At 38.2% G+C, this 19,315-nt stretch overlaps 1 protein-coding gene across 3 annotated transcripts in view; it reads left to right on the top strand.

Annotated features, from left to right (window-relative positions):
- Positions 1 to 19,315, top strand: part of LOC127660410 (sorbin and SH3 domain-containing protein 1) — a 76,424-nt gene that overhangs the window by 33,830 nt on the left and 23,279 nt on the right. For 2 of the 3 annotated variants that reach the window (XM_052150611.1, XM_052150613.1), the window contains exons 4-13: positions 330 to 446; positions 1,373 to 1,488; positions 2,060 to 2,207; positions 3,807 to 3,946; positions 4,385 to 4,445; positions 4,606 to 4,680; positions 7,371 to 7,400; positions 7,519 to 7,615; positions 13,724 to 13,838; positions 18,057 to 18,140. In XM_052150611.1, the coding sequence (XP_052006571.1) occupies positions 330 to 446; positions 1,373 to 1,488; positions 2,060 to 2,207; positions 3,807 to 3,946; positions 4,385 to 4,445; positions 4,606 to 4,680; positions 7,371 to 7,400; positions 7,519 to 7,615; positions 13,724 to 13,838; positions 18,057 to 18,140 (983 nt within the window). The remainder of the gene's footprint in view (positions 1 to 329; positions 447 to 1,372; positions 1,489 to 2,059; positions 2,208 to 3,806; positions 3,947 to 4,384; positions 4,446 to 4,605; positions 4,681 to 7,370; positions 7,401 to 7,518; positions 7,616 to 13,723; positions 13,839 to 18,056; positions 18,141 to 19,315) is intronic. The other variant, XM_052150612.1, reaches the window with a different exon arrangement.

The raw sequence follows: 19,315 nt of genomic DNA, 5'->3' as shown, positions 1-19,315 counted from the left end.
TGCAAACCTGTATGACATTTTCAGTGGAACCCCAAAGAATATTTTAGGAAGAATGACAGCCTCAGTCACCATTCACTTTCATTGAATGGAAAAAATAAACAGTGAAAGTGAATGGCAAATCAGTCCCTAACATTCAGCCTAACATCTCCAATTTGGTTTCACAGAAGAAAGAAAGTCACAAGGGTTTGGAACAACATGAGGGTGAGTAAATTATGACAGAATTTTCATTTTTGGGTGAACTATACCTTTAAGAATGCTTTTGAAAAAGTTACATAATTTTTATGACAAAATATCTTTGCAACTCTATGTTTTTCTATATCTGCATGCAGAGCTGGACCCGACCCGTGTTTGCAAAGGAAAGGGTGCTGTCACTTTGAGAGCCACACTAGTGCATATCGATGATGAGGATGACACAATCCTAAAGCTGTCCATGAACTCTGCCAAAAGTGAGTTGAAAATGGAGAATGCAAGCTGTTCATCAATAAGTGCTCAGAAAATATTGCCTAAAGCAGTGGAAGACTACTTGTTGTGCATGGTAATTATGGCAATTATGCTTGTAGCTGCAGATATCATTACTAAAAAGTGCTGTTGTCAAACTCTTTGTTTGTTTTTCATTAACTATAAAGAACTTGGTTTACAGGAACAGTGCTTTCTTGAGTTTCCTATTTATTCTTAATGACAAGACTTACATTTCTGAAGGTGTGATATTGATATTATTTTGACAATCAATGGAACAGGTTTGGCAAGTTGCTAAATCAGGCATTAAATCTAAATTTGGACAGGTTTTTTGATGTAAAAAATACACAGCATTGTCTGATAGTCAACTTCATTTCCCAAATAAATTACAGTGAGCACTCATCTTTGTAGGGAATAATCAAGTCTTTTGTCCTTGCACCCACTTTGAGTTCTGAAAATGGGGGCCTTCAGCATGGACTTTTTCACCATCTACATGTCAAAACTATCCTGGCTAAACGCCAACACTTGGGAGAGATGCCTTAATTGTTGTTGTGCCTTAATAAAAAGACCATTGAAACAAACACTTCTCACATTGGGTTCAATGGTCTCCTTGTTCTCATGACAAAGTTCAGAGAATCTTTTTTTCCCAGTAATAAATTACCATCTCTGTGGATGAAGAATTTCTGCTGGTTTCAGTTCTGACAGAGTCTGGCTGGTGATTCTTTGGATAATGGAGGATTAAGCAATCTGTTGTGGCATAAATTGCTGTTAGCATTGAAAACAAACAGGTTCACTGCCAAGTGCTGGCAGCTCTATTTCATGTTTATGTCTTTTTAAGGTTTTAAGAGGTTCCTTGGAGATTTACAGATCCTTTACAGATCTGTTTAGAATCCAAACTGTTTGGGATTCCTTACAGGTGTTTGGCTTGGTGCGGTCAATGGAGCTGCCACAGAAGCAAGTCTGGATAAGACAAGTGTAAACAACACCGAAGATTATTTAAATTCAACACAAGTCAATGAGACATTAACAAAGGTGAGTCACCCTGTCAAAATCTCAGCTTTCTTATAAGATTTTAATACAAAGGTTTATATCAGTGTGAAATGAATGAGAGAGTTCCAGATCTCTCTGGATTTGAGACAACAACATTTAGTCTTGCAAACCATATCTCTGAAGTATAATATGTAAAATTTTCAACACAAATTCCTAACTAATTGATGGACCAACTCCTCACACTTCAATTCAAACAGAGGCTATAATTTGTTTTCCAGACATTAAATGTCTGCCATCACTGAATTGGGATCAATGTTTCATTAGCTTGATGGCATTTCAAGCTCTGATTTACATCATATTCTGTAATAGCGTAGATGACCGCCTGAAGACAGAATACACAGTTAGAAATAAACAAATAAAGTGCAATACTATTTATCTTGTTAGCACGGTTTTCCGCAGCATTTTAAGGGAAAGTTTGTAACAATAATGTGCTTGAAAGAGAAGATAAGTGAAGCAAATTTCATGCAAAAGGAATCCTGGGAAATTCAAAGTAGTTTGTATCGCACAACCAAAATGTGACAAAAGGCTCTGTGCTTTTGTGTATCCTCCCCAGGTGGACTCACCTGTAAATGAGAGTGAGTCTCAGCTCACATCCTGCCTTGATCCACTGAATCCTATTACCACATCAGCCAAAGTATCCTCTTCTTTCCCCCCCACCAGCAGTGTGAATCCAACAATCGTCCTGCTGCAGCACAACAGAGGTAAATACTATAGCCTCTCAATACTTAAGGTGGTATTGACAATAAAGTATTAAGTGGATTGAAATGCAAAATGCTTTCATGATATACAGTAGAAAGGAAACTGGATGGAGTGGTCCAAATACCATCTTAAGCCCTATTTGGATAGGATTTTTGTTTCTAAATTACATTTGTTTTAACATACATTGTCTGTGATCTCATATACTGATGCGGACAGGATCACTGATTGGGATCTCTGTAGTAATAACTAAGGTGGATTTGTCTGGATGTGGGCATTATACAATATATAAAATGTTGTACTTATATAAATGAAAGAAAAAAAAAAGGTGAGGTACATATCTGAGACAGCTATAGCCATTCTTATTTAACAATTGCATAATATAACTATTAATATTATTAATATTATCTCCTTATTGATTCAATTCACTTTTAGTTTTTTTGGATGGGATGCCAGTACCAACTTTAATTTTACCAAGAAAGTCTGAATCCATAATTATGGTGCACCAGGCAGTGCAGCGACAAATGTAGCTTTAATTGTCATGGTATTCAACAAAGGCCAAAATCCTTAAGAGCAAAACCAGTACACTATTCCAAACTTTTGAGAAAAAAAAAATCTCTGCAATCTCATACATTTACGGACATAGGATTAGATGAGTTAGCTAAATAATAAACAAAAAACAAACAAATAAATAAAAAACAGTAGGTAATTTTCCAGATAAGTTCACACTTTGTCCCAAATTACGCACTATACAATATGCATTTACAATATACTCTATGCACTCAGACATGAAGTGTATGAATTTTCAAAATGTAGCTACATCCCAAATTTAACATTTAGAGCTTTTTAACTAAACTGAAGCATTTACCGTTTAACAACTGACGGAAGTGACATTTCAAACGCATGCGATGTCTTGCCGCTAGCTTTAGCACATTAGCCAACCTCAGTTCAGCACTCATATCTCAAACAACGTACATATTCACACGGTGTGGAGTGATGTTAAATCATTCAACTCACATTTGAGAGGAGCTGTCTTCACAAGTTTCACTAGTTGCTACATTTTCCGTTAATTATAACTGTTTTGTCAGACCAGCAACGCAGCTAGGTAACTCAGCCCCTTCCGCTACGTACAGCAAGCCGCAAGCGCTGAGTGCTAAAAGTGTTCAACATTCCACACTCCATTTTGAGGGTCGAAGAAGTTTATCATCCGGTTACTCATAGTACATATCTTTTTGTTGCATTTTTAGTGTTAACATACTACTCGCACTACTACACTTCAAAATGAAATAGTATAGAGCAGAAGTGTGTGGTTTCGGACGCACCTACAGACTTGTTTGATTCGTACAGGATTAAAATCAAAAAGTACGGAATTGAAACAAATTAACCTAATCTCCTCATCTAAATAGGGTAACGTCCTCATCCGAATACTGTAACCATAACTTCCATTATTCATTCAAACATTGAATCATTTCGTTATTCAAACTCTCCTTTTGAAGGCATTGTCAACGATTCCTAGATGACTTTCATGTGGAAGCTCCTGATCAATGTGTATTTCAACTTGGTTCTGGTTGTTTGTAACCCGAATTTGTGGTTGTGTTTTTCAGAAGCTGTTGCAGACCAGGGCAGCGTCTCTAATCAGAGCCCAGCCATCAGCCACAACAGAAATTCCCCTGAGACTTCAGCAGACATGGAAAGCAAGACACCAATATTGTCTGAACATTCAGCACCCAGAGTCCCAGTGCGCGTAAGACACACCCACTTTTAGTCTCCATGAAAAACCTGCAAAAGTTTGACTGCATGTATTAAATTTGAAGTGTGCATTCTTTCTCTTATCACAGCTAAATGCAGAGACCATTATAACTAAGACATTCACAGTTTTATTCCATCAAAAAGCACTGTGGCGTTTATCAAAACATTGTTCTGTTTGTCTGAGCATTCAAACAAAGCCAGACACAGCAACAGCTCAAACAATGGCACAAGTTTGGGGCAGGATCTGACCAACGGAAGATGGGGGGAGGGTTAGAGAAACTTGACTGTAAACAAACAATATTTTTGCAATTCTGTTTGGTGACTAGCTGCGCAGAAATTATACAGTCCAGCTTTAAGAATCCAAATGTCTCAATTTCAACAGAGTGTTATATAAAAAAAGCTTGTGTAATTTTTGAACATTTTTCTCTTGTAGAACACAGAGATATCAAAGGACTGGTACAGAAACATGTTTAAACAGATACACAAAGTCCCAGGTAAAGCGATTCCTTGGGAATCACATGCAATTAACACTTTTGTGTATCACCTTTGTGTGGGTATTGAGTCTGAATGTGTTTAGGTTGCATCTTTGTCATGTATCTGTGTGTGTGTTCATTTTTGTCAGTGTGTGTTTTGTCTTTCAATCACCTTACTCAGAAACAATCGAAGAAAATCCATATCGTCCCACCTACATATTCCCTGAGAGCAATGACAGGCCTGTAAGAACCAGAGGTACCTCAGTCAATGTTATAATCTTATCTTTAAGAGAATTCCTCCCTGCAACTTCTGATGATAACTGTCAGTTTGACAACATTAGGTATAAGGCACTGTATACAGTGGGATCCAAAAGTTTCCTTTCCTTTCCTGCTTACATTCAAGCACACAAAATGCTCCAATAATGTTTAAACTGAACCTTTCACTCAAAGAGCTATGTTCAAAGTATACTTATTTTGTTCAATTTGACACGAATAAAAATAGATTTTCACAAGTGGTCTCAGACTTTTGGACCCTACTGCATATTTGCTGACTTGTTATGACTTGATATGTTGAACACTAATAATGTACTAAACAGTATTGATAGGTGTACACCTAAAACCTAAATGATAGTTCACCCAAAAATGAAAATTCTCTCATCATTTACTCACACTAATGCTATCCCAGATTTGTATGTGTTTCTTTCTTTTTAGAAGAATATTTTTAGAAGAATGTTTCATGGGTAATCAAATTTTGAAGCTACAAAAGCACACAAAGGCACCATAAAAGAAATTCATACTCCGTGGTTAAATAGAATTATGATAGGTGTGGGTTAGAAACCGATCAATATTTAAATCCTTTTTACTATCTCTCTCCACTTTCACCTTCTAAATTCTTTGTTTGTGGTGAATTTCTGTTCCCCCACTAGAGGTCTCTGATCTATGAGAAAAGGCCAATGAGAAATTGGCAGACAGAATTTGCATGTCCCGCCCCCGGACATACGGGTATAAAGGGAGGGAAATGCGTCATTCAGAAATTTTCTTCGGAGCCGACTGGTTGTGTATGCAGCGATTTGCGAGTCACACACTGTTCCTCCCATCTCTGAGTGCGATTGCTGTTGGATCTACGGCGCATATCAGCGGCTTTCTCCCTTCTCTGCACGGAAGTGCAGTTTTGCCCCTGGGCGCTTCGACAGCACAGTAAAAGAGTTATTTCTCTAAAAGAGTTATTTTCTCTAAAAGAGCATATACACGGCTGCCGTTGAACGTCCTTTTCAGGACGCGTCTTCATAAAGATGCACTTCCACCCCTGTGTAGTTCCTGGATGCGGTAGAGGGCTCTCTACACCTGACGGCCACAGGTGCTGTCTCATGTGTCTGGGCAGCATTCACACCAAGGCAGCGTTTGTGGATGGCTCATGTTCTCACTGCGAGAACCTGACCATGGCAACGTTGCGGTCGTGGCTTTTCTTCCTCAGAAGGAACTGATTCTACCGTCTAGGTTACGGATGTAACCTCCGTTCCTTGATGGAGGGAACGAGACGTTGTGTCTGTGCCTTTTTATTATCTCTCTCCACTTTCACCTTCTAAATTCTTTGTTTGTAGTGATGAGAGATTTTCCATTTTTGGGTGAACTATCCTTTTAATGCTACATAAATGAAAACCTGAACACTTGTGTAATCTCAAACAAAGATCACTTGTCACTGACCAACACTTGTATGAATGAACTCAGTTTCTCAAAGTCTCTCAGTTGTTTAAAAAGTCTGTCAGTTCTTTTAAATCAATCTGTGTGTGTGTGTGTGTGTGTGTGTGTGTGAGTGTGTGTGTGTGTGTGTGTGTGTGTGTGTGTGTGTGTCTTTTTAGAAAGAATGCCAGACTGACCAGGCTTAGTCCACTTTGTAATACGACTAAAGTTTTAAGAATGCTAGTACACCATGTTTCCATTTTGTCACAAATTCCAGTGTTCAATAGATTCTGATTTTTGTGTACACAATTTCAACAAATTGAGTGTTCTAAAGAGTCATCAAAGCACTCAAGGTGATATGTGGTAATAGGGTTATTTTTAAGAAGACAACACTACCTTGTATTTAAAACTTAGAGATTGATTACATTCATTTTAAAAGCTTTTAGGCTTCTGTGAGCCATTCTGCTGAATTATTAAAGCAGCCACAACACAACTAATGGGCTCTGTGGATTCTAAATTCATTGATTCAAATCTATATGTTCTAAATGGTTTAGCGCCAGAGAAATACATTTCTGTGATCTTAGTGCCATCTACTGGTTGGATTAGACAGAAGATGAAATTTGGTCTTTCCTGGTGCTGCTAATTAGCTGATAAAGACTTCTATTTATGTCACACTTATCACAGTCATTTTCACCTACTATATATCAGATGTTTGGAATACCCCATGGAGAAGCTGCATTAGCGCACAGTCTAAACTGAATCTCTACTTAGTATTGCAACACAATAAGAAAACTGGTTACAAGCTACAGTACCTGAAAATATATATTTTATACATGAAAGATTTTGGGCCTTTCTCATATTGTAAATGGGTAGTTGATTTATAATGTTTTTTTGATTTACTGGTTTTAAATTAGCATCAAAATTTTAATGGATGTGTTGAGAATGTGTTCCTGTATGTGGTCACCATAATATATATATTTTTAGATATATAGTTTTGAGTTTTTTTATTATTTAAGTACAAATATTAATAGTAGTCTCTCAGTTAATATGAGTGGATAAAACTGCATGCATAAGCATTATAAAATAGTTTTAGATGGAGTCCCAAAAGTATTTCAAGTCAACTACCCATGCAAGTAAAATAAATAAATAAAAATCAGCTCTTGGTTTCTCCACATAAGCTGTATTACTTTAATCACTCATTATTATTATTATTATTATTATTATTATTGGCATTGCACCTGATAAGTCTTGTTTTGTCACTTTCAGATGACAGTCTATCATATGCAGGTGAAGATGGTAAGTGTTTGTGATTTATCCTGTGAGAGAATGCATAGTACACTATTATTATTTAATGGAAAGCTTTGTTTCAGTTCACCATGCATGATATTGTCTGTTATTTGCATTTATTGTGAAGTGCGGACTGTTCCTCGCTCAAAGAGTGCAGTAGACATGGGGAGCTCCAGAAGACAGCTGCCTGTGCCCACACGCACATCTTCCCTGAAACCGCAAAGGTGAGTTGTGAGATTACAAAATAAATATGATGATTTATGAAGGAGATTTTAGCACAGGAATCATTTATTGAGTGATGTGCTTAAATTATCGTATTAGAGTGTGAATTGTTACACCATGCTAGTGCTTACCAACATGGGCGCCTACAGGATTTCATCTGAGGATATGCACCGAAATCTGCCAAATATAACTTTTTATCTAAGGGGGTCCGGGAGCATGATCTTCTAGGATAATTTTTTGCAAAAACAACACAAAAGCATTAAATTCTGATGACTTTGAGGGAAGCATTATTTTATTCTCGAGTATGAGTAGCATTCATGTAACTATTGGCTAAAATAATTTCTTCCAGTAACTGTTCAGAACAGTGTTCTCGCTCCAAAAAAAGCAAAATGCACAACAAAGTATAGAGCAGAACGAAGGAGTCTCGAATACAGCACTAAGATCTAAAAGCAATAGAAAAGAAATGCAGCCGCGATCAGATGCAGTCTCTGTATTGTGATGGGGCCTAAAACCTGACTGAAATTCTTCATATATTCCATTTCTCTGTAGAAATTAACATAGTTGTGAGGACACAACATTTTCTAGGACTTTTGACATAAATGGTAGATTTGAAATTGGTCTGTAATTAGCCAATTCTCTAGGGTCAAGCTGTGGCTTCTTATTAAGCAGTTTGATAACTGCCATTTTAAAGTTTCTTGGGACATGTCCTAAAGATAGCAAGGAGTTATTAATATTAAGAAGAGGTTCTGAGATTACTGGGAATTCCTCTTTTAAGGGGTTAGTTGGTCTTGGATCTAACATAAATGTTGTGGCTTTTGATTTTTGGATAAGTTTTGTTAGCTTTTCATGACCTATGATCGTGAAAGATTGATGTTATGAGACACTCATAAAATTATGAGACACTGTTTTGAGTGTTGTGACAGTTGATTGCAAAGTTCCAATTTACTTCTGCTTATTTAAATTTTATAGGAAAGAAATTCATGAAGTATGTGCTGTGACTGACTATCTGGTTCAGTCGATGCTTTATTCCTAACCAATTTGGCCACAGTGCTGAATAAACACCTAGGATTTTTGTGGCTATTTTCTGAGGTTGATAAAATAAGCAGACCTGGCAGCTTGTCTGTAGCTACAAACACTATCCTTCCATGCACCGTGAAATCCCTCAAATTTTGTATTCTTCCACTTCGCTCCATTTTCCGAGCGGCTCTCTTGAGAGCATGAGTGTGATAATTTTTTTCTTTCATTTTTTTTAATCGAAGGTTGGCCGACAATATCAAGAGTGCTAGAGAAGACTGTATTGTGTGCCGTAGATCCAAAAGCAGTATCGCTCAGAGGTAGAGGAACAGGTGTGTGACTCGCAGCTCGCTGCATACTCGACCATCGGCTCCGAAGAAAATTTATACCCGTATGTCCGGGGGCGGGACATGCAAATTCTGTCTGCCAACTTCTCATTGGCCTTTTTTCATAGATCAGAGGTATATTCGGTGCTCAAGAGAGACCCCTAGTGTCGCTTCTCCGACACAACGTCGAAGTGAGCGACAGACGGGGAACTGTATTTTACATCAATTTCTTCTAGATTTTTGTCTAACTGTCTATGTGAGATAATTCTGGAAGATTATTAGTGAAGCAAGGGCAAAAGACAACAGAGATTTTCTATTTATTTCTGACAGTGTCTGTAAAGGGATCAATGGAAAGGAGGAGGCGAGAACCGGCTTTTCAATATAAATAATAGTTTAATGATAAACTTAAAAGAAGACACAAACACACACGACGGACATGTCCACTAACGATCTCTCTCTCCTGCACAATCCCCTGCAGTCAGCCTTTAACCCTCACGGAGGCATAATTAGCCTAATACGGGACCAGGTGTGTAGGATCACGACCCGGCCCCGCCCTCCGCCCTGCCACATTCCTCCCTCGTTCTCTCAGGCTGAGGAGCACTGGCCTGACGTACACCCCCCCCCCCTTACCTGGGGGAGGGCGCGCCTTCTGCGCTGTCTGCCGGCAGGTCATCCCCATCTACCTGGACGAGGGAGGGGACAAGGGGAGGGAAACAGAAATAATTAAAATGGGGGGGGTACTTCCTGTAACATTGTAGTACCCCCCAAAAAACTGTAAAATTTAAAAGAGGGAAAAGGCCAACGCAGAGCGACAGTGAGAGAGAGATGAAAAAAAAACCTCTCGCCAGTTCTCCGATATGCCGCAGCTTGTTCCTCGGCCACTCCTCCACCCTCTATCGGACGACAGCCACGCTCTCTGGGCGGATCCGAGGCAGTCCGCCAGCCCCTGGTGGACGGAACGCCCCGCCACGTTCTCGGGGAACAGAAGGGGTCTCCCTCGTCCCTGGCAGTGGTTCTCTCACTCCAGGCGGTCGGCAGTGAGCCCCTCCCAGCTCGTGGTCAGCGGTCTTAAACCCTGTTGCGTTTCAGCGGCTGGTAGGCGACTCCTGCGCCCCTGGCAGTGGCCCTGACCGCTCCAAGCGGTCGGCTAGGAGCCCCTTCTCCCCTCGCGATCGGCGGCCATCATCCTCGATCAGGCGGCTGGGCTCCTCGTCCCCCGGCAGATGGCCACGGCTGCTCCGGCGAGAACTCTACTACGGCGTATCCCTCCTCCTTCCCGGGTTTCGGCACCAGTGTAAAGGGATCAATGGAAAGGAGGAGGCGAGAACCGGCTTTTCAATATAAATAATAGTTTAATGATAAACTTAAAAGAAGACAGAAACACACACATGACGGACATGTCCGCTAATGATCTCTCTCTCCCGCACGATCCCCTGCAGTCAGCATTTAACCCTCACGGAGGCATAATTAGCCTAATACGGGACCGGGTGTGTAGGATCACGACCCGGCCTCGCCCTCCGCCCTGCCACAGTGTCATATTAAGCATTATTAGTTCAAAAGACTTAAACTTATGTCCTATCCCCTGAGTAAAACCAAAAACTTAACTGGAAATGGTAGAAACACCTCCTCCTTGACCCTTCAGACAAGGCTCATGTTTATAATAATAACCTGAGGGAGTAGATTAATTTAAAATAATATATTATTCTGGTTTAAGCCAGTTTCAATCAAATAGAGTGCATCCAAACTTTGATCTGTAATTATTTAATTTACAATTAGTGCTTTGGTAGAAATAGATCTAATGTTTAGTAGCCTACCTTTATATGATGTTTATCTTCATTTATTTTTTTCAAGTTTGACCTTAATAAAATGTTTTCTAAATGATTTAGTGTGTTTTGTGTTTGGTAGTTCAGGGAACAGACACAGTCTCTATGTGATATCTAGGTGATACAGTCTCTAGGTGTTGTAGTTTATGTGACCTGTGTGACATCTCAATTCAGCTAGCAGATGGGCCCCTGGGCCCCTGTTAGTTAAATACTGTCATTATTAAGAATATGAGCCAAATTACTAGAGAGGAGAGTGGCACCTTCCCTGGAGGGATGGAGTCCGTCTCTATTTAGCAGGTCAGGTCTACCCCAAAAACTCTTCCAATTGGCTATAAATCCTATGCCATTCTCCAGACACCACTCAGACATTCAGCCATTCAGTGACACTAATCTACTATAAACCTCATCACCACGATGAGCAGGGAGGGGTCCAGAGCATTATACAGTGTCTGACATCATTTTGCAAGTTTATACACCTCTTTAACATTATCTCTAATGATCTCCGACTGGCAAAGCCGGACATCGTTAGTGCCGACACGATTAACAATTTTTGAAAATCTATGTTTAGCATTAGTCAGCACATGTACATTTGATCTGATGTCAGACGCTCTGGCACCCGAAATGCATCTAACAACAGTGGCTGAAGTCTCTTTCCTCATACCTTAAAATAGAATCACCAATTATTAGGGCTCTTTCAACATGATTCTCAGTGTGTGCAACACTGAGTGGGGAGAATAAATTGGAAATCGTAACAGGAACGGGAGAGTGGTATCACTCCCAAGGAGTATGCCGCTGAGATGTCACCCAATCGCCATGCTGCAGGAAATCTTTAGCCAAAACAAAAGTGTGAGTGTTGCTTACTGTACTACCCTCATCCAGAACAGTATCTATCAGCTTCTCTTTCTCATAGACCTATACTAGCATTCAGATGTGTGATTCTAACTCTGTCAGCTTTACTAATTCCTTACATTTATTACATGTAAACCCCTCACTACTGATGGAAGAAGCTATAGTAAACATGTGGCATGTAATTAGGAAGCAATAACATGAGCGGATGTCATGACTTACCTCAACTGTTTGTTGTTGTTGTTGTGATTGTTCTTGAGCGGCAAGGCTTTGAGATCGATGTGGTTCCTAATCAGCAGATGTTTGAGATACAATGATCCGTGTAAAACACAGTGGAGAAAACAAATGTTTGCAGCCGAGACATGAGATGTAGAAAAGTGTAAAAAATAAAGAAAAACCCCCCTGTGAGAAACAGGTGCGCATGGTAAAATACACACAGATGAAACAGTAGAAAAGCAGAAAAACCCGAAGCACACTGTAAAATGCCAAAGGATAAAACGATAAACGTTCAAGAATAGGAATAAGCAATGTTAAACAGGCTAACAAGGTACACCCACTCGTGCAGTGTGCCGTCAGCAACAGGAACAGGTGTTGTATCGAATTATGTTCCCTGTCGGAATCTCTTTCCCCCTTGCCCTGATAGGGTATGGGATAATTGTTAGGGTTGGTAGGTAGGGTAGTGTAGGTTAGGTTTAGGATAGGTATGGTATGGTAGGGTAGGGTAGGGAAGGGTTAGGCTTAGGTTTGTGCATGGGGGAATTTATTCTGACAATGGAGAATGTTACCATCAGATATTCTTCCCCCCATACATATCTACTGGGGGGAACAGATCCTGATAGGGAAACAGAGTTTCTACTGGCACTGTTTGTTCTCTGTCTTCATGAATATCCCACTACTGTTTTACTGAGTGAAAAACAGCTGCAAATGATTCAGTGAGAGAGTGGTCCAGACAGCGATTCAGACAGTTTTGCAAGCTATTTGGCCATTTCACTGAAAAGAACCGACTCAAAAGTATTATTCATTTGCAAATTGGGCATTGCTAGTTCTTTTAAACAGCCAACAGAAATACTGGACTAATTTCATGATTGGTGAAATATTCTGAGAGCAAATGTTTCTCAGGTAAATTGGAGCACTCATGATACGCACTGTGCGTACTGCAATACATCTGCAAGTGCCACTGTTTCCCAACATAGAAATAATAAATAAGGAAATTTTTCACAGTACCTCAGTATTTGAACACTGTATTTTGTCATTTGTCATACTGCCAGAACAAGTGTGTGCTGTCTTAGAGACCTTGCTGTTTTCACAATAGATAACTTTTTATTTCAATAACCAATGGTTCCGGTTACAAAATTGAACATTGATAAATATCTTTCCAAGACATTTCAGAAGTTAAAAAATTTCAGAGCTTTTTGATAGCTTAATGTAATTGAAAAGTCTGTAATTCTATCCCTCGGTTTCATTCAAAATTTTATAAATATATATAGTATTTTACTAAATACGCCCCAAAAATGACTAATGTCATTTAATATAGGCTATTAGATAAAAAAAAAAATATATATGTAAAAAAATAAATAGAAATATATAGTGAGTGGTGGGTCTTGTTTTGTGGGTGGTTCCTAGGGCATGATATTCAGTTGCTAAGGTGTTCTGAGTGGTTATTAATGCATTGTTATACAGTAGTAAGTGTTCTGGGTTGTTGGTACTGGTTGCTCAACAAAGTCCTACAGTCCTCAGTTTATATATGAATAAATATTATATATTATTATCATCCCACTGCTGTACTGTATAAATGCACTGCATATTGTGCCTTATACAGTAATTGCACCACTGTGGTTGATGTTGCTTGGCATTACCACAATCCTAATGAAAATTATATATAATTTGTTATTAACATAAGGCGCCGAATATGTGTTTGTAAACACTGCAATGTTTTCCTCGATTTCATCATTGTCTTCTAGATAATTTTTTAGTTAATCGTGTGCTTTTAAAACATATGCTTAATTAACGCTCATTTAAAACTTGTCCTTGTTGGTTGCCATGGTGACTCTCCACCTCCCGTGCTGTATCTCTCCATCTCTCCCTCAATGCATCCCTGCAGGAATGAGTGGGAGCCCCCTGACAAGAAAGTAGACACCAGGAAGTACCGCGCAGAGCCCAGGAGCATATTTGAGTACGAGCCAGGAAAGTCTTCTGTGCTGAGGCTGGAGAAACCGGTACGATGTTTTTTGTATATGCATGTTGTCCGAGTGCTTTTGCATGTGGTGGAGATTTGTGCATGCCGTGTGACGCTGCAATAGCTGGTTTCCGCCTGTTTCCTTACAAGGACAGCATACACACTGCTGTAATCTTATTAGCCTTACGCATGACCTCGTCAGATCTGGAGCGTGTTCTAATTTAATAATTTCATGTGTTGATGCACATACAACGTATCTTAGAATCGGTGAAGGGATAGTTCACAAAACAATTATAATTATTTCATCTTCTACTCACCCTCAATATGGTTCCAAACCTGTTTGACTTTCTTTTTTCCGTGGAACATTAAAGGAGGTAGAAAAATGCAATGAAAGTGGAGGTTGACTGAGACTAAAGCCACGTCCACAATAATAAGTGTTCTTTTGAAAATTAAAATTAATCAATGTTTACACCTCTCATCCACACTAGAAGGGCATTATTACGGTGGCCCAGCTGTGCACAACGCAGTACATTTAGCAAAACAAATAAAAGCCGAAAACACAACCGAGATAAGCCACAGCACAACGAAATTAAACTAAAACACAATGGAAATAAGCCACAACACAACAAAATGAAGCTACAACACAACGAAAATAAGCCACAACACAATGTAAATAAGCCACAACACAAAGAAATGAAGCCTCAGCACAATGTAAAATAAGCCACAACACAATGAAATTAAGACACACCACAATGAATTTAAGCAACAACACAATGAAATTAAGACACAACACAATGAAATTAAGCAACAACACAATGAAAATAAAACAGAACACAATGAAATTAAGCAACAACACAATGAAAATAAGCCACAACACAATGAAATTAAGCAACAACACAATGAAAAAAGCCACAACACAGCAGAAATAAGCCACAACACAATGAAAATAAGCCACAACAGAACGAAATTAAGCCACAATGTATACAAACTACAACACAATGGAAATAAGCCACAACACAATGGAAATAAGACACAACACTACGAAATTAAGCCACAACACAACGTAAATAAGCCACAACACAATGCAAATAAGCCACAACACAATGGAAGTAAGCCACAACACAAAGGAAATAAACCACAACACAAAAGAAATAAACCACAACACAACGGAAATAAGCCACAACACAACGGAAATAAGCCACAACGGAAGTAAGCCACAACACAACAGAAATAAGCCACAACACAGTGGAAATAAGCCACAACACAAAGGAAATAAACCACAACACAACGAAAATAAGCCACAACACAATGCAAATAAGCCACAACACAATGGAAATAAGCCACAACACAACGGAAGTAAGCCACAACACAACGGAAGTAAGCCACAACACAACGGAAATAAGACACAACACAACGGAACTAAGCCACAACACAAAGGAAATAAACCACAACACAACGAAAATAAGCCACAACACAATGGAAATAAGCCACAACACAATGCAAATAAGCCACAACACAACGGAAGTAAGCCACAACACAACGGAACTAAGCCACAACACAATGGAAATAAGCCACAACACAACGGAAGTAAGCCACAACACAATGGAAATAAGCCACAACACAACGGAAATAAGCCACAACACAATGGAAATAAGCCACAACACAACGGAAGTAAGCCACAACACAACGGAAGTAAGCCACAACACAACGGAAATAAGACACAACACAACGGAACTAAGCCACAACACAAAGGAAATAAACCACAACACAACGAAAATAAGCCACAACACAATGGAAATAAGCCACAACACAATGCAAATAAGCCACAACACAACGGAAGTAAGCCACAACACAACGGAAATAAGACACAACACAACGGAACTAAGCCACAACACAATGGAAATAAGCCACAACACAACGGAAGTAAGCCACAACACAATGGAAATAAGCCACAACACAACGGAAATAAGCCACAACACAGTGGAAATAAGCCACAACACAACGGAAGTAAGCCACAACACAATGGAAATAAGCCACAACACAATGGAAATAAGCCACAACACAAAGGAAATAAATCACAACACAACGGAAATAAGCCACAACACAACGGAAATAAGACACAACACAACGGAAATAAGCCACAACACTAAGGAAATAAATCACAACACAATGGAAATAAGCCACAACACAATGCAAATAAGCCACAACACAACGGAAGTAAGCCACAACACAACAGAAATAAGACACAACACAAAGGAAATAAACCACATCACAATGAAATTAAGCCACAATGTAAATAAATTACAACACATTGGAAATTAAGCCACAAGACAAAACATTAAGCCACAACACAATGGAAATAAGCCACAGCACAAAGCAAATATGCTACAAAACAATGGAAATAAATCGCAACACAGTGAAATTATGCCACAACAAAACAAAATTAAGCCACAAGACATCGAAATTAAGCCAGGAAAAAAGAGAAGTTCCCTGGTCAACACTTTCTCTAATGAAAGAGACTCCATTTATGATAGAGATGTCTTTTTGAATATTAATTTATTTGATACCTTTAGAAATGTTGATAAAGTTATGTATGTGCTAGAGTTCTGGTTCAAACTCAACCAGAAAACATTGTCCAGAGCAAATGTCCTACAGCATTTTTATAAATATAATTTTTTCTGATAATTGTGTTGTGGCTTAATTCTGTTGTTTTGTAGCTTATTAATGTTGTGCTGTGGCTTTTCCTTTGTGTTTTCAGCTTTCATTTGCTTTGCTAATTTGGTTGTGTCGAAAACTCTCTCCATAACCGCATACTTTTACGTTTGTGTTCCATGGAAAGTCATACAGGTTTGGAACAAGATGAGTACATTTATGTACATAGTACATTTAAATTTAGTACAAAAATACAGAAAGAAGGAGGACTCTTCACTCTAAAAGATAATCAATAAACACTCCTGTAGTGTCCCGAGAATAGAAACTCCTGCAGGGCATTTTGTGTGTTTGTTGACTGCTCTTTTTCATGGAAGCTTTGTTAATATGGCATTTATTATGATTCAAATCTTATAAGCATGACTCATTCTGGGAGCTGCAGTTATTACATAATGTCTTTCTAATGACATAGATTTGTAATGTCTTCTTTTTTTTTGTGTGGAAAGGACAGGGAAAGCATTTTGTTCCCTTGTCTATGAAACAACTGAAGCAGAGAAAGTACAATCTTTATTAGGTCTTTTTTTCCCTTCTTTCTAATTGTTTGGGAAATAATTAAAATGGCTCTAGGTCAGGCCCTATCTAGGGCAGAAGATAATGTGCTGCCTGTGCCTCTTCATATGATTAACTCTGCAGAACAGTCCATCCTCTTTTCTGAAAATTGAATGTGGCAGTACATTCTAATTGTAATAATATTTGATTTGATATTAAGTATTGTATTATATTATAAACATTATGCAATGTTATACATATTATTTTATGGATAATATTTATCATGCAGCTACTCTGCTTTGGTCCTCTAATCTAATTGGACAAACAGCATTTCAAGAAAGCTTATATTTAGTATTATAACAGCACTGAATAGCTTCACGGTTTGTATCACTCAGCTTTTCTGTGTTCGTAATGTTCCAGACAGGCTGTCAGTCTGTATGTTGTTTGTGACACAGCAGATGATCCTACTTTGGCTTCATTTGTAACTCTGTATTCATTTATGGAGCAAAAACAGACAAAATAACTGACCACATTATGCAAAAAAATATTACAGCCGTTCTGAGATTCAGTACAACAGCACTCTTGCTCATGTGATATTGTTGAAACATTTTACAAATATTATTCAATATATTTTAATGAAAAAAAAAAACAGCAATGCAAAACATTATTATTATTATTATTAGAATAGTTGAATATATACATATTTTTTCTTTGCCTGTAAATTAAACAGCCAATATGAAAGATTTCATCCTAGAGGATATGGATTCCTTTCTGTCAATATTACTTTCATTCTATGAGATCTTTACTTCCTATTTCCTGTTCATTTGACTGCTGAGATGAACCAGACTAGACTTAAATAAGTCATCCAGTGGGAAACAAATCCAATTTCATGTTTGTTTCTTCCGCTGTCTCAGCCTGGGGCCTTTCTCACTGTCTGAGATTACGAGATCATTAAGGTACAGTTCATGGAACATCATCATTCAGTCTCATTGTCTTTGTATTCTGAAACCTTCTCTTTCTCTCTTTTTGTCAACCTTTCCTTGTTGCCATATTTCTGTAGACTCAGGACTTAAATCCAGAAGATGTAGATTTAGAGAATGAGCCTTGGTATAGGTTCTTTTCAGAGATGGAGATTGGCAAAGTGGTAAGTTGGTGGTGCAAATACTGCATGTCACCCCTTTTTTGTCTAGGACCCTCTATATTTTGATGTCTGTCTGTTAGAACCATCCTTAAAGGGATATTCCAGGTTCAATACAATTTAAGTATAATCTACAGCAAAATGTTTTTTTAAGTAATAAAAAATAAATAAAAAAAATGAAGTTTTTTTTTACAATTCACTTACAATGGAAGTGATTGGGGACACTTTTTGGAGCGTTAAAGGCAGAAATGTGAAGTTCTGACATTAAATCTTCTGTTAAAACTGATGTAATATTTAAGCTTTAAAGTTGTGATTTTTAAAGTAATTTTAGGTTTTGTTGACATACATTGTCATTGCAACGAAGTTGTATAATTGACTATAACTTTATACAAAAGGCTAGTAAGTGATTTGATCACACTAAAATCATGTTAACATGCATATTGTTTATGTCTTGTGGTTATAATTTTGAAACAGTGAGTATTTTAACGTTTACAGATTGGCCCCATTTACTTCGATTGTAAGTGCCATTGCAACCCAGATTTTTCTTTTTTTTTTTTTTTTTTAAAGAAAAGGAAGGACAATTTAAAATTAATTATTGTGGTTAATTATTATTCCTCTAATGCTGTCAACTGTGGTCAACTTGTATTGAACCCGGAATATTCCTTTCAGTTACTTTTTGTCTGTAAATGTGTACCGCCCCCTTAATTTTTTATGCTCCTCATCTAGCCTTGAAATTCTTTGCACAACAGCACAGTGTATAGAAGTTGCTTAAAAATAAATATGTATAAATGCAGAAATTAGTATTATGCATTGCAGTGAGTAAAAAAGTTGTCCGTGCTTTAGAACTTTAATCAGAAAGAAAAGATAAATGTTGCAGTTAAACATGGCAAGCACCACCTCTTAATATCCCAGTGTAATTCCGGATCATCTTCTAAGACCTTGATCTGCCTGAACATTATATTTTACCCATCATTTCCATCTCATATTTGCCTTTTATGACTACACTTCCTCTTGTATCTCAGTCTGTTGGCACAGTGAATTAATTTTAAATGGGTGTTTAACTACTCTTTCAAACTAATCTGAGACTACAGTTTTGACCTCTGTTGAGTTCTCATGTTTTTTTCCGTCAACTGGGTATTTAATTGTTAGTCAGTCTAGGCGATGACACAGAGGACTTTGTG

The sequence above is a fragment of the Xyrauchen texanus genome, chromosome 20 (genome assembly GCF_025860055.1).
Source record: "Xyrauchen texanus isolate HMW12.3.18 chromosome 20, RBS_HiC_50CHRs, whole genome shotgun sequence".
In the NCBI taxonomy this organism is placed as follows: Eukaryota; Metazoa; Chordata; class Actinopteri; order Cypriniformes; family Catostomidae; genus Xyrauchen; species Xyrauchen texanus.
This window is presented reverse-complemented; position numbering and strand designations above follow the sequence as displayed.